Consider the following 16,389-nt stretch of genomic DNA (forward strand, 5'->3'; position numbering starts at 1 on the left):
GAAGGAAGGAAGGAAGGATGGTAGGAAGGAAGGAAGGAAGGAAGGAAGGATGGTTGGTAGGAAGGATGGAATGTAGGAAGGAAGGACGGGAGATATGAAGTAAGGTAGGAAGGAAGCAAGCAAGGAAGGGAGGAAGGACTGAAGGAAGGTACAAAGAAAGGAAAGAAAGAAGATAAGGAAGGAAGGAAGGAAGAAAGAAGGAAAGACTGAAAGATGGTACAAAGGTAGGATGGTACTGCAGGTGGTTGTTATGGTGTTGCTGGTTAGTTGCTATGGTGTCCCAGTTGGTTGCTACTGATTTGATGTTATCTTGGATGCTATTTTAGAAGGAAGGAAGGAAGGAAAGACTGAAAGAAGGTACAAATGTAGGAAGGAAGGAAGGAAGGAAGGAAGATAAGAAGATAGGAAGGATGGAAAGAAGGAAGGACGGAAGTAATTGAGGGGAAAGTTAGTTAGTTAGTTAGCAAAACTAACTTCTTACAGCACTGTGTAAGAGTGAAAGGAATGGACAGTTATTAATTTTTTATATTTTAAAAAAGTGTAGTAATTGTATTTAAAAGGGTGGAGTAGATAGTAAGTTATTTACTTAGTTAGTTAGTTAGTTAGCTGGTTAGAGCTTCTGTGAAAAATTACACTTTCATCCTATTTCTATGAGTTCTCTGCATGTTAGCATTTAACACGATATAGGACTAGCGTTCTTCGGGTCTTCTTTATTCCACAGGACAGAGAGACGAAATAAAAGGAAAGAAGTGATAGAACATTAGGGTGTGATGATGCTGGTGATGGGTGGTGGGGTGGTGGGGTGGTGGGGTGGTGGGGCAGTGTGAACGCGCAGCTCATTAGCTGTTGCTCAGCGTGAGCGCCAGTGAAACTGAGGGAATGAGCTACAAGCTACGAGAGCGGATGTGATTGCTGTGGGTTGTGGGGTGATGAGCTAGTGACCTCTGTTAGATGCAGCACAGCATGCCAGAGAGTAATTATGTGTGTGTGTGTGTGTGTGTGTGTGTGTGTGTGGTCATGAGGATGGGGATCTGTATTTTTTGGTAGGTGTGTATGTGTTCTATAGGGACTGGTGTTATAATATAATAAGGAATAATGTTGATTCCATTGAGTGTTAGAGTGTCCAGTTATTTGGTAAAGATCATGTTTCTCGAGAGCTGAAGTGTAAAACAAACCTCAAGCACTAAACAAGTCTTGGCTAATCGCCTACATTTCTGTTAAACACGGCCTTTCACACTCTAATGCTCAGCTCTCTGATTGTGCCCTTATTATTTTAAACTTACTTCATATAATAATAATAATAATAATAATAATAATAATCAGCTCAGAATCTCAGGCACTTTCTCCATTTTTTAATCCTCAAAGCCACAGTTTCAGTGATTAGCTCCCAAAACCACTAGAGATTAGTGCTTCAGTGATAAAATGCAGCTGGCAGAGCATCAGGAACCTCAAGGACAGCGTCAGGTGTTATATTGCCATTCAAACGCTGGAATGGCTTCAGAAATCGAACGGCAAATGTGTCCAGCACCATCGCCGCTGGAGCGATAACACATTTTACCATGCAGACAGAGAGGTCAGACTCCCCTTCATTCTTGTCTACGGGGATTTACAGCCTTTTTTTTTTTTTTGCAAGAGCTACTAAATATATAAATATCTACGGGATGTGGTGGTGATTAAGGTGTTGGACCTCTTCCTGACCAGGAGCTTGTGAGTTGTGAGTGAAATCCCAGGTTCCCCAAGCTGGAGCAAGGCCCTTAACCCTCGATTACTCAGTTGTATAAACATGAGATAAAATATAAGTCTTTCTGGATAAGGGCGTCTGCTATGTAGCCAAAAGTTACAGCTTCATACCAAGACATTTTGGACAATTTCATGCTCTTTGTGGGAACAGTTTGGGGATGACCCCTTCCTGTTCCAACATGACTGTACACCAGTGACCAAAGCAAGGTCCATAAAGACATGGATGAGTGAGTTTGGTGTGGAGGAACTTCACAGAGTCCTGACCTCAACCCCACAGAACACCTTTGGGATGAATTAGAGTGGAGACTATGAGACAAACCTTCTCGTGCCTGACCTCACAAATGGTCAAAACGTCCCATAAACACACTCCTAATATTTGTGGAAAGCCTTCCCAGAAGAGTTGAAGCTGTTCTAGCTGTAAAGGGAGGGACAACTCCATATTACATTCATGTACATGAAAAGGCAGCTGTCCCAAAACCTTTGCCAATATAGTGTATTTATAGCCAAGCATTCCATGTCAAGGGCCCTCACAGGAAGTCATGCCACCAAGCTTGGGCTACAAATAGAACAGACCACCCACGTCACCGATCTGTCAACAAAAAAATCACCTAGCTTTTAAACGAGTGCCGAAGGCTACGTAGGTGTCGTGGGTTAACTCTCATACTTTCTAAGTTAACAGCAGACACTATTCAGTTGTAGCATAGTGTGCATCAGCGCCGTTAGTGTTGTTAGCAGGCTAGCTAAGTACAGTTTCCAGCAAAGACGTGCTAGTGAAATGAAGCGACTGTTAGCGCGTCGTTTCGTTTTCTAGACTCACACAATATACAGTATTTTACTGACTCATCTAATGTACCTGCTTCTTATTATGCTGGCTGGAAACACATCAGATGAGCTCCTTCATTCACTCTCAGCCCTTTCTGAAACTTCTCACCAAAGACAGAATATTTCCTGAGGAAACGTTAGCTAAAGCTGAATCCATACTGACGCTAGCTAATGCTAGAACTTCTTCAGTGAAATGGGAAATGTGTCCCAGCGTCGCTGGTTTGTTATACCGAAGCCACACTGTAAAATGAATAACTGAATAAATGAAAATGAATATACCTGATACAGAAAACTGTCACACAGTAAGAGCTGCTTTTCCTCAAAGTATTTCCAGGGAGTGAAAATTATTTACTCTAACTGTGACATTACGAATCTGCCGCTTATTTTTCTCCCGCGTCCCCCGGGCCGTGTGAAAGACATCAGTACTGTAAAGGTTGATATGAAGAAGTCACGGCAAATTCTAATGGAGAAGTGCTCATTAGTGCCGTTACACCACTGTTATGCCTATGAGAGCTTCAACTGCTTCAAATTACAGACCACTCTAACCACTCACGAGCTCAAGAGCTTATCTCAAACACTCCAAATGTCTCTCAGTCCCTGAGAGAGAGAGAGACAGAGAGAGACAGACAGATACACAGAGAGACAGAGAGAGCAAGACATACACAGAAAGAGAGAGAAAAAGAGACACAAAGAGAGAGATGAAGCAAGACAGAGAGAGACACAAAGAGAGAGACAAAGTGAGACAGAGAGAGAGAGACACAAAGAGAGACAGAGAGAGGGAAACACACAAAGGGAGAGACAGAGAGACAGATACAGAGAGAGACACACACACAAACAGAGAGAGAGTGTGTGAGACACAGACGGAGAAAGAAACAGAGAGAGAGAGAGAGACGGAGAGAGAAAGAGAGACGCAGAGAAAAAGAGAGAGAGAGAGAAAGAGAGACACAGAGAAAAAGAGAGAGAGACAGAGAGAAAAAGAGAGACACAGAGAGAGAGAGACAGAAAGAGAGAGAGAGACACAGAGAAAGAGAGAGAGATGTTGAGAAAGAAAATATTCACAGAGAGAATACACAGTAGATAATTTTGTTCCTTTTTTTTTTTTATTTTCAGGATGAGAAGAACCAAGTGCTCATCACCAACGCCTGGCTACAGATGGTAGGTTCTACTCTCCTCTACTCTCAGTGCTGTTCACAATTATTGGCACCCTTCACCAGAACACAAACACAATAACCAATCAGTGAAAATCTTCCACTTACATAACCTTCGTCCTGAAGAATCGTCTGTAATCCTATAATAATAGAAGTATTTTCAATTCACTTCTCTGTCACTGATACGTATCCAGGGGTGTAGAGTGTGTTAGCCATCATGTACTGGTCTTCTTGTCATCTAGTTAAATGCTCTCTGTCATATCATTATTATATACCATTAACCATTATATATATCATTAACCAGCTGCTTAATATTGTGCTGGTCCCCCTTTTGCTGCCCACCGAGGCATGGACTTGCAGCGCCATACACAACAAACTGTCCTGCACTGTGTGTTCTGACCCCTTTCTATCAGAACCAGCATTAACTTCTTCAGCAATTTGAGCAACAGTAGCTCGTCTGTTGGATCGGATCACACGGGCCAGCCTTCACTCCCCACGTCCATCAATGAGCCTTGACCACCCATGACCCTGTCACTGGTTCACCACTGTTCCTTCCTTGGACCACTTTTGATAGATACTGACCACTGCAGACCGGGAACACCCCACAAGAGCTGCAAGAGTTTTGGAGATGCTCTGATCCAGTGGTCTAGCCATCACAATTTGGCCCTTTGGTCAAACTCGCTCAAATCCTTACTCTTGTCCATTTTTCCTGCTTCTAACACATCAACTTTGAGGACAAAATGTTCACCTGCTGCCTAATATATCCCACCCACTAACAGGTGCCATGATGAGGAGATCATCAGTCTTATTCACTTCACCTCTCAGTGGTCATAATGTTATGCCTGATCATTGTATATGTCGAGCACATGAACACAGCATCATGTAGACTTTAACTGGAAATATAGCTGATGCTTTGTTTACACGTACAGTGATGTAGTGACCGCTTCAAACCTCCAGTCACTGCACTATGAAGCACTACAGCCGACTGGTTGCCATAGTAATAACGGCGTTCAGAGCGGCTAGCGTTTTCCTGCCGCTAAGACGAAACATTCTTGAGAGCGATTTGGCTTTTGGTGTATAAAATATAAACTTCATATCATCTCGTACAAGACGAAGGAGAAGTCGCTGCATGGAGATGATACGGACACGCCCACATCTAGTCAGTAACTCTCGCCAGCTTCCCGTTCACGCTTAAATCGTAATTAGCGAACGAATAGATAAAACACGCCGTGGATAGACAACAGCGCAACATCCTTATCTCAGTGAAAGCACCACCTCTTTCCTGAGCAGACGACAAAGCGTGCACTTTCACACCTTCACACCTCGACGTATTTATTACCCGTCCCCTTTGTCTGACGGACAGGTGAGCTCCTCCTCCCGTCCTGGAAGACTAGAAAAGCTAATATCTCGTGTCAGGCAGCATTGTTGTGCCGACTCAAAGGCTTTTGTCTCTCATAAGCATCCCACTTATCCTTCGTCTGTCTAAAGCCGCACGCTAACACACAGATGGGATTTAATCCGGGTCCAGGAAGTGAGGAAGGCAGGGTTTTTCTTTCATCTCTTTGTCTCTCTCAGTGTTAAGGAAGGATTTATGTCCTGTGGAAGAAGCTCCGCGATGATAAAGAGATGTTGTGCTGAAACATTTCACGAATACTGGTCTTTGTCTCATTAACGTCGCGCAGCACAGTGACCAAGCTTTGAAAAAATTAATTCATCATTGTTTAATTAAGCAGCAAAATTCCATAAATGTGAAACGGTCCAAAGAGGATGACTTTCTTCATCTGAGCCGATCGATCAGATCGATATTCCACCTAGTTCAGAAAAATCACCCACTCTGAATAGAGACCCAAGAAGTTTTTGGATCGCGGGAGAAATGGTGGACGGTCAAAAGCACATGAGAAGACTTGCGGCGCAAGGCGTGATGTCATGACGTCAGAAAATCACTGTAAAAAAGCTTAATAGGACAGATGTGGCCCAGCTCCAGATGGTGCTTCATTACAGTTACGACAAACACCTCAGGGTTTACCGCTGTTATTATTACCTTATAAATAAGTGTGTGTGTGTGTGTGTGTGTGATATGCAGCACATATAACATCCAAACTGTGTAATATCCAGGAGAACCTTCAGGGAGGAAACAGAGCCACTGGAGGACAAGAACACACGAGAGAAACGTGAGACTGATCAGGCATAACATTATGACCTAATATTGTGTTGGTGCTGCTGAAACTGTCCTGCACTGTGTATTCTGACACCTTTCTATCAGAACCAGCATCAGCAATCTGAGCAACAGTAGCTCGTCTGTTGGATCGGATCACACGGGCCAGCCTTCTCTTTACGTCCATCAATGAACCTTGACCATCCATGACCCTGTCCCCGGTTCACCACTTTTGATAGGTACTGACCACTGCAGACCGGGAACACCCCACAAGAGCTGCAGTTTTGGAGATGCTCTGATCCAGTGGTCTAGCCATCAACTTTGAGGACAAAATGTTGACTTTCTGTCTAATATATCCCACCCACTAACAGGTGCCATGATGAGGAGATACTCAATCTTACTCACTTCACCGGTCACTGCTCACAATGTTATACCTGATTATACCTATACACACACCTTCTCTAAACTTTGGGCTGTACAGAATTTCTTTCCCTTCATTAGAACTAAGAGGTTCAAACTATGTTCCAAACCCCTGAGCTCTACGAAGACATGGAAGCTAAAGTTAGAGTGGAAGAACTCGATTGTCCTTCACAGAGTCCTGACTCTGACTCAACCCCACTGACCAGTCCCCAACATCAGTGTCTGACCTCACTAATGCTCTTGTAGCTGAACGGACACACACACACACCCCCCACAGCTACGCTTCAACATTTAGTGGAAAGCCTTCCACATGGGCATGATCAGGGGGGTGCACTTACTTTTGGCCATATAGTGTATATATAAATAAATATAACAGATTATATCTTTAGTTATCTTTCATCATTCATAATCAGCAAATTAAACACCACGACCCGTATCGGCAAACAAAGAACGGACAGGACTAAAGTGTGTGTGTGAAAAGCATTCTGTATATAAATGTGTGTGCGTGTGTGTGTGTGTGTGTGTGTGTGTGTGTGCTCTCGCTTTGAGAGTCCCCTTGGTGAGTTTATGTGTTTGTGCCCCAGCTGGACGACAGCTGTGTGTGCTCATTTTCTGTGTGTGTGTGTGTGTGTAGGACTGGACAGATGTGTATCTAAACTGGAACCCTGAGAATTACCCAGGCGTTAATAATCTACGCTTCCCATCCAGTCAGATCTGGACGCCTGACATCCTCCTCTATAACAGGTAACGGCTGAGTTTTCTGTAAGGAACTGAACACACACACACACACACACACAAAAGAAGATAATGTCCCACACAAGACAAACTTTTTATCCATCATGTGCTATTTTATGTGGGGTTTATTCCTCTTTATCGTGTAATTTCGGATCAGAACCCGAACCTGATTATGTTTAGTGAGAGTTATGGAGTTTAACACCTTACTCCTTAACACAATGGAGAAGTAAATGAAATAAGATTTGTGTAGGTCAGGGTGTAGAACTTTATGCTCCACCGAGCCCAATCCCACACTCAGTAACCTCCTCAGGCATGATTTACTCACAGAGGCACAACTCCCATGTGCCTCTGTGTGTGTGTGTGTGTGTGTGTGTGTTTACCCTCAGGCAAAGGATATTCCATGTCAGCAGGAGTCTTGAGGTGTCAGTGATAGGCGCTAGACTGATGAAGATGATGTGTGTGTGTGTGTGTGTGTGTGAGAGCGAGAGAGAGAGAGAGTTCTTCTGCCTTGGAAAATATTCCAGCTACATCTTCACTTTCCTATTTCGTTGGCAGAATTGTATAAAAATATAAAAAATATCAGCCCTTGGTGCTGAAGATAAAATAGAACAGAAAAATAGGATCGAATGAAAATGATTTTTTTTTTTTTTTGCAAATATTTACTCAAAAGCAGAACTGCAATATGAATTTTATATGATATATATATATATATATAGGTAGAGAGAGTTTTCAGAGGGAATCGTTTCTTAATAAATTGTCTCTTTGGTCTTATTTTCATGAGCAGACCACCCTAAAGCTACAAGAAAGTAAACCCGGCTACATTAGATTTTACACACATCATGCATCTTTAAAAAAAAAAAAGTTTAAAAAACGGTGTCCTCGTGTGATTTAGATGAAACATCTGGCACAGCTGTAACCAAGTACCAAGGTTACACCATTCCCAAGTCTTCCAGCTGTTCCTAACTCTCAGTGGTACGCATAACAACTAAATCAACTACTGCTGCCATTCATCGCTATACAGATATCTACACTGATCAGCCATAACATTATGACCACCTGCCTGTCGGTCCCCCCTGTTGCTGCTAAAACAGCCCTGACCCGTCGAGGTACGGACTCCACTAGATCCCCGAAGGTGTGCTGTGGGATCTGGCACCAAGATGTTAGCAGCAGATCCTTTAAGTCCTGTAAGTGGACTCCATGGATCGGACTTGTTTGTCCAGCACATCCCACAGATGCTGGATTGGATTGAGGTCTGGGGAATTTGGAGGCTGAGACCTCAAACTGGTTGTTGTGGTCATCAGAGCATTTCTGCTTTGTGGCATTATCCTGCTGAAAGAGGCCACAGCCATCAGGGAATACCGTTTCCATGAACATGGTCTGTAACAGTGCTGAGGTAGGTGGAACATGTTTAAGTAACATCCACATGGATGCAGGACCCAAGGTTTCTTTCTAGAATTCCTGTATATTTGGCTCCACCCTCCTTGCCCTTAAGTTTTCCCTTCTGATGATCCCACCGTGATGCTACCACCACCCTGCTTCACATGCTTTTGTGATAAATTCCAAACGGAAGCTCTCACGCCTCATCACTCTTACATAAAGCCAAGCTTTGTGGCTATGGCTGTCCCATGAACAGCTCAGGTTCTCGATTTCCTTCAGACATCCCACTCAATTGCTTCCCTCTGACTAATGGCCTCCTTTAGGCAGCGTAGCAGTTGTGCCAGAATCTTTCAAGTCGTTAATAATTGGATATAACAGCGCTCCACAGGAGGTCCAAAGTTTGGGAACCCCGATTGGTCCTTTTCTGGACTTATCTGTACAGCTCCTTGGTCTTGTTTGTTTCTCTCGCTCTTGGAACAGACGTTTGCTTACTGAAAATGAATGAACGAATTAAATCTCCAGCACTCATCCCTTCAGATAACGGTCACAGTTGGGGGAAAAAGTGCTCTTAAAGGGCGAGAAGAGAGCTTAGGGGGAAGAGATTAAAAAAAAAAAAAGAAAGAAATTAAATCTATGAAAAGCCAACAGGAAAGCCATCACTTTAATCTCTACACAGATCTCCAAATTTTAATGCACTGTATCTTACCAAGAGCCTCTGATTATTAAACCGGAGTCTGGAGCAAATCTAATATATTCACACTCTGCGCTCATGCTGTGAACAACTGGATATCGAATGTAATCAAAAGTCAAGTAGAGCAGTACCAAGAAGCGATGCAGGGGGCCAAGCACCTTATGATGTATGACATTTGGAAGAGTACAAAATGATACAGTTCTTTTTTTTATTTAAATCCTGATGGGAAAAAATGATTGAGGGTGAGATCTTATTTGGTGGTAAATGACAAAAAAGAAAAAAAAAAAAAGAGACAACAGGGTTTGAACCAAGACCTGATTCATTTCGGAGTCTACATCTCCGTCACCTTTTCCACACTCAATTGATTCTGGAATTGAACCCAGAATATTACAAATGAATCCGGAATAAAGAAGAGCGAAAACCGCATCAAATCCATCTGGTTGTGAATTTGCAGGAAACATGTTGCTTTATTCGTGCAGTGGAAAGCATCTAGGAGGCTAAAGATAAAGATAAAGCAAGCTCCCATTGGTGCTTGGCCCCCCCTAAATTTAATTACACCAGTTTAGTTCTGTATTTTGTCTCCAGTTATATCGAGAGACCATCTAAGAAAGTTTATTGCTGGACCGTCGGGAACGGCGGCCAGGATTCCTGCATGGCGAAGTCATATATTTAAACCCCGAGCTCGAAATAGCTGCACTGAACTTTATCTATATCAAAAACTCCCATCCCCAGCTAATAAATTCTATCACGGCTTTACTAGTAAGCAGACGGTCCTTTTAAGGTCTTTAAAGTGCTGTGAAAAAGTAATTACCCCCTAAACCTAATTAATAATTGGTGATGCTACACTTGGCGGCAACAACTACAAACAAGTGTTTGGGATAAATGGCAGTCTTTCACATCGACTTTTCTTTGCAAAATTGTTATAATTCAACCACATTGAGAGGGTTGTTGAAATTCATCCCACGGCATCTCCATCAGATTTAAGTTCAGACATTGACCAGGCCAGTCCAAACATTTTTTTTTTTGAGCCATTCAGAGATGAACTTGCTGGTGTGTTTCAGATCATTGGCCTGTAGTGTAACCCAAGTGCGCTTGAGCTTGAGGTCATGAACTGATGGCCAGACATTCTCCTTCAGGATTTTCTGGTAGAGCTCAGAATTCATGGTTCAGTCAATTATGGCAGGTCCTGTAGCTGTTTATTAATTTGATTTGATTTGATTTGATTTGATTTGATTTGATTTAATTTAATTTAATTTAATTTAATTTAATTTAATTTAATTTAATTTAATTTAATTTAATTTAATGTATTTTTATTTTTTATTTTTTTTTAATAAAAAATATTTTATTTTATTTTTTATTTATTACCTATGTTTGGGATGAATAAAGTATCTATCTATCTATCTATCTATCTATCTATCTATCTATCTATCTATCTATCTATCTATCTATCTATCTATCTATCTATCTATCTATCTATCTATCTATTCTAAAAGTTCTTCTTGTCAAGCCACAGAATATTTGCCCAAAAGCCTTGGGGATAATGGTAAATGTGAGACATGCCTTCGTGTTCTTTTTGGCCAGCAGTGGCTCTCGCCTTGGAACTCTCCCATGGATGCCGTTTTAACCCAGTCTCTTTCTCTATTGTTGAATCATGAACACTGACCTTAACTGAGGACAGTGAGGACAGCAGTTCTTTAGATGTTGTTCCGGGTTCTTTTATGAGCTCCTGGTGGAGTCGTCGTTGCGCTCTTGGAGGAATTTTGGCTAATTCTGGCTAATCCTGGGAAGCTTCACCGGTGTTCCATGTTTCCTCTATTCGAGGATAATGGTTCTCACCGTGGCTCGCTGGTGGAGTCTCAAAGCCTTAGAAATGGCTTTGGAACCCTTTCCGGACTGATACGTATCGATCGGTTTCTCATCTGGATCAGACAGGTTCTATGTAAGTGAATTCTTGATTCAACAAGTCTGGGTGGGGGGGCAAAAACCTCTTCACAGTACTGTATATGAAGTCACCTATGCAGGAAGAGGATTAGGTAGGCAGCAGGTATGAATATCACTCCATGAAATATTAAAACGCTGTTAGGGTATATCGTTAAAAACATGTTCTCTAACACAGCGATCTCCTGTCGTTAATTATCTTAAAATAGTTATCTGTCATGATTTGAATGCAGTTGATCAATCACCTTCAGTTGCGTGGAAACAAACTCCGCCCACTAATCCCTTATCTACATGCCTTAATTGATGCTTTAAACCTCTATTTCACTTTCAAAACTTCTAGAATGAACAGAATGTGCGCATACCATTATAGGATATAAATATTATTTAAATGATTGCAAAAATGTCTGAGCTAAGCATATACTTTTAATATCCAAGTCATTCCTCTTCATGCCAAACCCAGAACTGTAATATGTTTATGAACGATATATTTTGGTCTAATATAATACAGTCCGGTTGTAAAGTTTAAGTGTGTTGTGGGCCGAGAGTGAAATTCCTCATCATTCTGTGCCTGGTACAACACCACTGGAGTGTTTTATAGATCGGACCAGAGACAGGTGTTGCTTGATGTATTATTAATGAACCACTTCTTTACCTCAACTGTGACCTTCTGCTAGCATCTGTCTCGCTCTCTCTCACTCCAGCAACACATAGACCGGATTTATTCTATTCAAAATGTCGAAGGGAAGCAGTGACTGACATACGGCCCAGGACATCGCGTTTCTTTATCAGAGTCCTGACGCAAACTCCGTCAATCATTTCCACGTCGCTTCCTGACTCTCAGGATAAACTGATCAGGCATAACATTATGACCACCTATATAATATTGTGTTGAAGCGTGGACTCCACTAGATCCCTGAAGGTGTGCTGTGGTATCTGGCACCAAGGGGCCTCCAAAGCCCCCACCTCACAACTTACAGGACTTAAATGATACTTTTGATAGATACTGACCACTGCAGACCGGGAACACCCCACAAGAGCTGCAGTTTTGGAGATGCTCTGATCCAGTGGTCTAGCCATCACAATTTGGCCCTTTGTCAAACTCAAACTTACGCTTGTCCATTTTTCCTGCTTCTAACACATCGACTTTGAAGACAAAATGTTGACTTGCTGCCTAATATATCCCACCCACTAACAGGTGCCATGATGAGGAGATCATCAGTCTTACTCACTTCACCTGTCAGTGGTCAGCCATGTTATGGCTGATCGGTGTACAAACACACCCGGGAACATGTATTCATTAAGTCTTGCCAGCTCATGATTTGTTTACGGCCTGGAGAAAGACACCGAGTTGAGTTTGGAATTTCACTTTTGGGATTTCACGCTTGGAGACACTCTCTGAGGATAGTTTGGGATGTAGGAGGATAAGAGTCATAAATTGCATTAAAGTAAAGTAGGAGCACATTAAATTTGTACAAAAGTAATAACTGAACTATTGTTCTGAATAGCTCCATAATGCTGTCTTTAATACTGAGACACGTTTGGGACACATAAATGCAAGAAATGATGCAAAATATATAGATACACCGATCAGGTATAACATTATGAGCAGTGAGAGGTGAAGTGAATAAGACTGAGTATCTCCTCATCATGGCACCTGTTAGTGGGTGGGATATATTAGGCAGCAAGTTAACATTTTGTCCTCAAAGTTGATGTGTTAGAAGCAGGAAAAATGGACAAGCGAGTTTGATGAAGGGCCAAATTGTGATGGCTAGACCACTGGATCAGAGTATCTCCAAAACTGTAGCTCTTGTGGGGTGTTCCCAGTCTGCAGTGGTCAGTATCTATCAAAAGTGCTCCAAGGAAGGAACAGTGGCGACAGGGTCATGGACGGTCAAGCAAGGGTGAATGACGGCTGGCCCGTGTGATCTGATCCAACAGACGAGCTACTGTTGCTCAAATTGCTGAAGAAGTTAATGCTGGTTCTGATAGAAAAGGGACAGAATACACAGTGCAGGATGGGTCAGGGCTGTTTCGGCAGTAAAAAGGGGGACCAACACAATATTAGGCAGGTGGTCATTATGCCTGATCGGTGTATTTCCTTCACATGCTTATATTTCACCAAAATGACTGAGAAATATTTTTAACTTGATAATAATAATAATAATAAATATATGGCACAAAACTGCAGATTAGACTCAATAACAAAGGAGAAAAATGACTAAGACAAAAATATCAACATCAACGCAAACAAGCTCGTGGCATGAAAGAGACAGGAACAAAGCAAAGTACGAGACTTGAGAAGGAAATGAGTCGAAATGAGAAAGCTGGATAAATCTTAAGCAGCGAGACAAAAGACAAAGGAAGTCGATGAGGCACGTCGCTTTCACTCTTCCCCGTCATCCTCGGATCCATCCACGGACGTGTAACGTGTCATGAGGTGTCGTTCCATATACGTTAAATCTGCGCTGCACGACAGCACGAGGCGGCGGTTTTCAAAAGTAATTAAGCATTATATATTATTAAAAGCGCTAGCCAAACACCATCACGCGCACTTTACATTTTAATAAGCTCGCAATTATGTCGTAGCAATTACAATGTCATTTGATGTCACACCGAGGAAGACGCAGACTAATAAGGAGAGACTAATGAGGTTTAAAGCACTACCTTTAAGGGCTGAAAGCAGTAATTCGCTTGCGATTTGTCGCACCTCACAAATCTGCAGCTCACAAATTAGCTGCCTCTGACAGGAGCAGGTTTATTATTTCAGGGAAAAAGAAAACACACTGGCACACAGAGGGCTTTTAAAGCGACTTTGCAGAGTCTTCCGAGCCGCGACAGACGATGAGCTAATGCAGAATGCGCTGATGGTTCAAGGACTGTGGGCTGATCTTTTGGCTGAACTTTTACTAGTTATAAAAAATATGGCAGATATACTGGAGAAGACAGTAAAAAACAGCCAGCGGAAAGGGAATCAGATATCGGTTTATATCCAGGGTCATCCAGACTCGTAAAGTTCTGTCCAGTCGGAATCTCCCTGCGGATATTTCTGCTGTCTCTCCTTTAGGATTTTAAAGCCTTTCTTTAGTAAGGAAAAGAATCTGAAGCTTGTAGCCAGACAGATGCTTCTGAGACTCAGACCATACAAGACAAGACTAAAAAAACAAGGAGCATTCCGTGAGCGAAAATGAAAGAAGACGACAGTGTGTCCCGGCGTTCCTGAGATACTGATCTAGAACATGACGCTCCCAAGCAGTGGAATACACTGAGTTACCAGAAACATGGCTTATTAGCAGGATAAAAGCTTCTGGTCAGACAGAATCCGGATGCGTTCCTATTTATTATTGGACCAGGACACGTCAAGGACAATCAGAGAGTCAGGCTAATCCTAGTGACAGAAAAGCAGGAAACAGAAAAAGTGTTAACTTCCTGTAGAGGGCTGTGTTCTGTTCCTGTAGTGCCGAGTTCGTCTGAAAAACACAAAAGCGTTATTAGATTTGATTTCAGATTTCCGGGGGTTTATGAGCCCGTAAAGTTTGCTACTTAAACTGACCCTTCGATTTCAGCCAAAGCAGCTTGGTGTGAGCCGGGATTAACGGCCTGGAAAATGAAGGTGCGGCAGCAGAGAGTGAGTGTGTGTGTGTGTGTGTGTGAAGTGGTGTGTATTGTGAAGTTGTGCTGAATTATTTATTGTCATGTTTATTGTATATTCTGCTGTTTATAATTTTGGGATTAGGATGTATAAGGATGCGTTTCATGCGAAAGCCATTTTCAGGGACTGACTGAGGATCTGTCCATCCACAATGCCGTGTGTCTTACTTATTTTACTGGAATTGTGTCCTGTAGATGGGAATTTATGGAGATTGTGTCCTGTAGATGGGAATTTATGGGAATTGTGTCCTGTAGATGGGAATTTATGACAGTTGTGTCCTATAGATGGGAATTTATGGGAATTGTGTCCCGTAGATGGGAATTTATGGGAATTGTGTCCTGTAGATGGGAATTTATGGGAATTGTGTCCTGTAGATAGGAATTTATGACAACTGTGTCCCGTAGATGGGAATTTATGACAATTGTGTCCTATAGATGGGAATTTATGGGAATTGTGTCCTGTAGATGGGAATTTATGGGAATTGTGTCCTGTAGATGGGAATTTATGGAGATTGTGTCCTGTAGATGGGAATTTATGGAGATTGTGTCCCGTAGATGAGAATTTATGATGGTTGTGTCCTGTAGATGGGAATTTATGGGAATTGTGTCCTGTAGATAGGAATTTATGACAGTTGTCTCCTGTAGATGGGAATTTATGGAGATTGTGTCCTGTAGATGGGAATTTATGGAGATTGTGTCCCGTAGATGGGAATTTATGGAGATTGTGTCCTGTAGATGGGAATTTATGGAGATTGTGTCCTGTAGATGGGAATTTATGGGAATTGTGTCCTGTAGATGGGAATTTATGACAGTTGTGTCCTATAGATGGGAATTTATGGGAATTGTGTCCCGTAGATGGGAATTTATGGGAATTGTGTCCTGTAGATGGGAATTTATGGGAATTGTGTCCTGTAGATAGGAATTTATGACAACTGTGTCCCGTAGATGGGAATTTATGACAATTGTGTCCTATAGATGGGAATTTATGGGAATTGTGTCCTGTAGATGGGAATTTATGGGAATTGTGTCCTGTAGATGGGAATTTATGGAGATTGTGTCCTGTAGATGGGAATTTATGGAGATTGTGTCCCGTAGATGAGAATTTATGATGGTTGTGTCCTGTAGATGGGAATTTATGGGAATTGTGTCCTGTAGATAGGAATTTATGACAGTTGTCTCCTGTAGATGGGAATTTATGGAGATTGTGTCCTGTAGATGGGAATTTATGGAGATTGTGTCCCGTAGATGGGAATTTATGGAGATTGTGTCCTGTAGATGGGAATTTATGGAGATTGTGTCCTGTAGATGGGAATTTATGATGGTTGTGTCCTGTAGATGGGAATTTATGGGAATTGTGTCCTGTAGATAGGAATTTATGACAGTTGTCTCCTGTAGATGGGAATTTATGGAGATTGTGTCCTGTAGATGGGAATTTATGGAGATTGTGTCCCGTAGATGGGAATTTATGGAGATTGTGTCCTGTAGATGGGAATTTATGGAGATTGTGTCCCGTAGATGAGAATTGATGACAGTTGTCTCCTGTAGATGGGAATTTATGGAGATTGTGTCCTGTAGATGGGAATTTATGGAGATTGTGTCCCGTAGATGAGAATTTATGACAGTTGTGTCCTGTAGATGGGAATTTATGGAGATTGTGTCCTGTAGATGGGAATTTATGGAGATTGTGTCCTGTAGATGGGAATTTATGGAGATTG

General features: G+C 42.1%; 1 protein-coding gene across 3 annotated transcripts in view; it reads left to right on the forward strand.

The window, feature by feature from the left end:
• The window catches only part of chrna8 (cholinergic receptor, nicotinic, alpha 8), a 56,400-nt gene that overhangs the window by 24,676 nt on the left and 15,335 nt on the right, over window positions 1–16,389 (forward strand). The window contains exons 3-4 of one of the 3 annotated variants that reach the window (XM_058384449.1): window positions 3,673–3,717; window positions 6,920–7,029. In XM_058384449.1, coding sequence (XP_058240432.1) covers window positions 3,673–3,717; window positions 6,920–7,029 — 155 coding nt within the window. Of the gene's footprint in view, window positions 1–3,672; window positions 3,718–6,919; window positions 7,030–13,975; window positions 14,652–16,389 lie in introns of those variants that run through there. The other 2 variants (XM_058384451.1, XM_058384450.1) reach the window with 2 other exon arrangements.

Source organism: Hemibagrus wyckioides, linkage group LG29, assembly GCF_019097595.1.
Source record: "Hemibagrus wyckioides isolate EC202008001 linkage group LG29, SWU_Hwy_1.0, whole genome shotgun sequence".
Lineage (NCBI taxonomy): Eukaryota > Metazoa > Chordata > Actinopteri > Siluriformes > Bagridae > Hemibagrus > Hemibagrus wyckioides.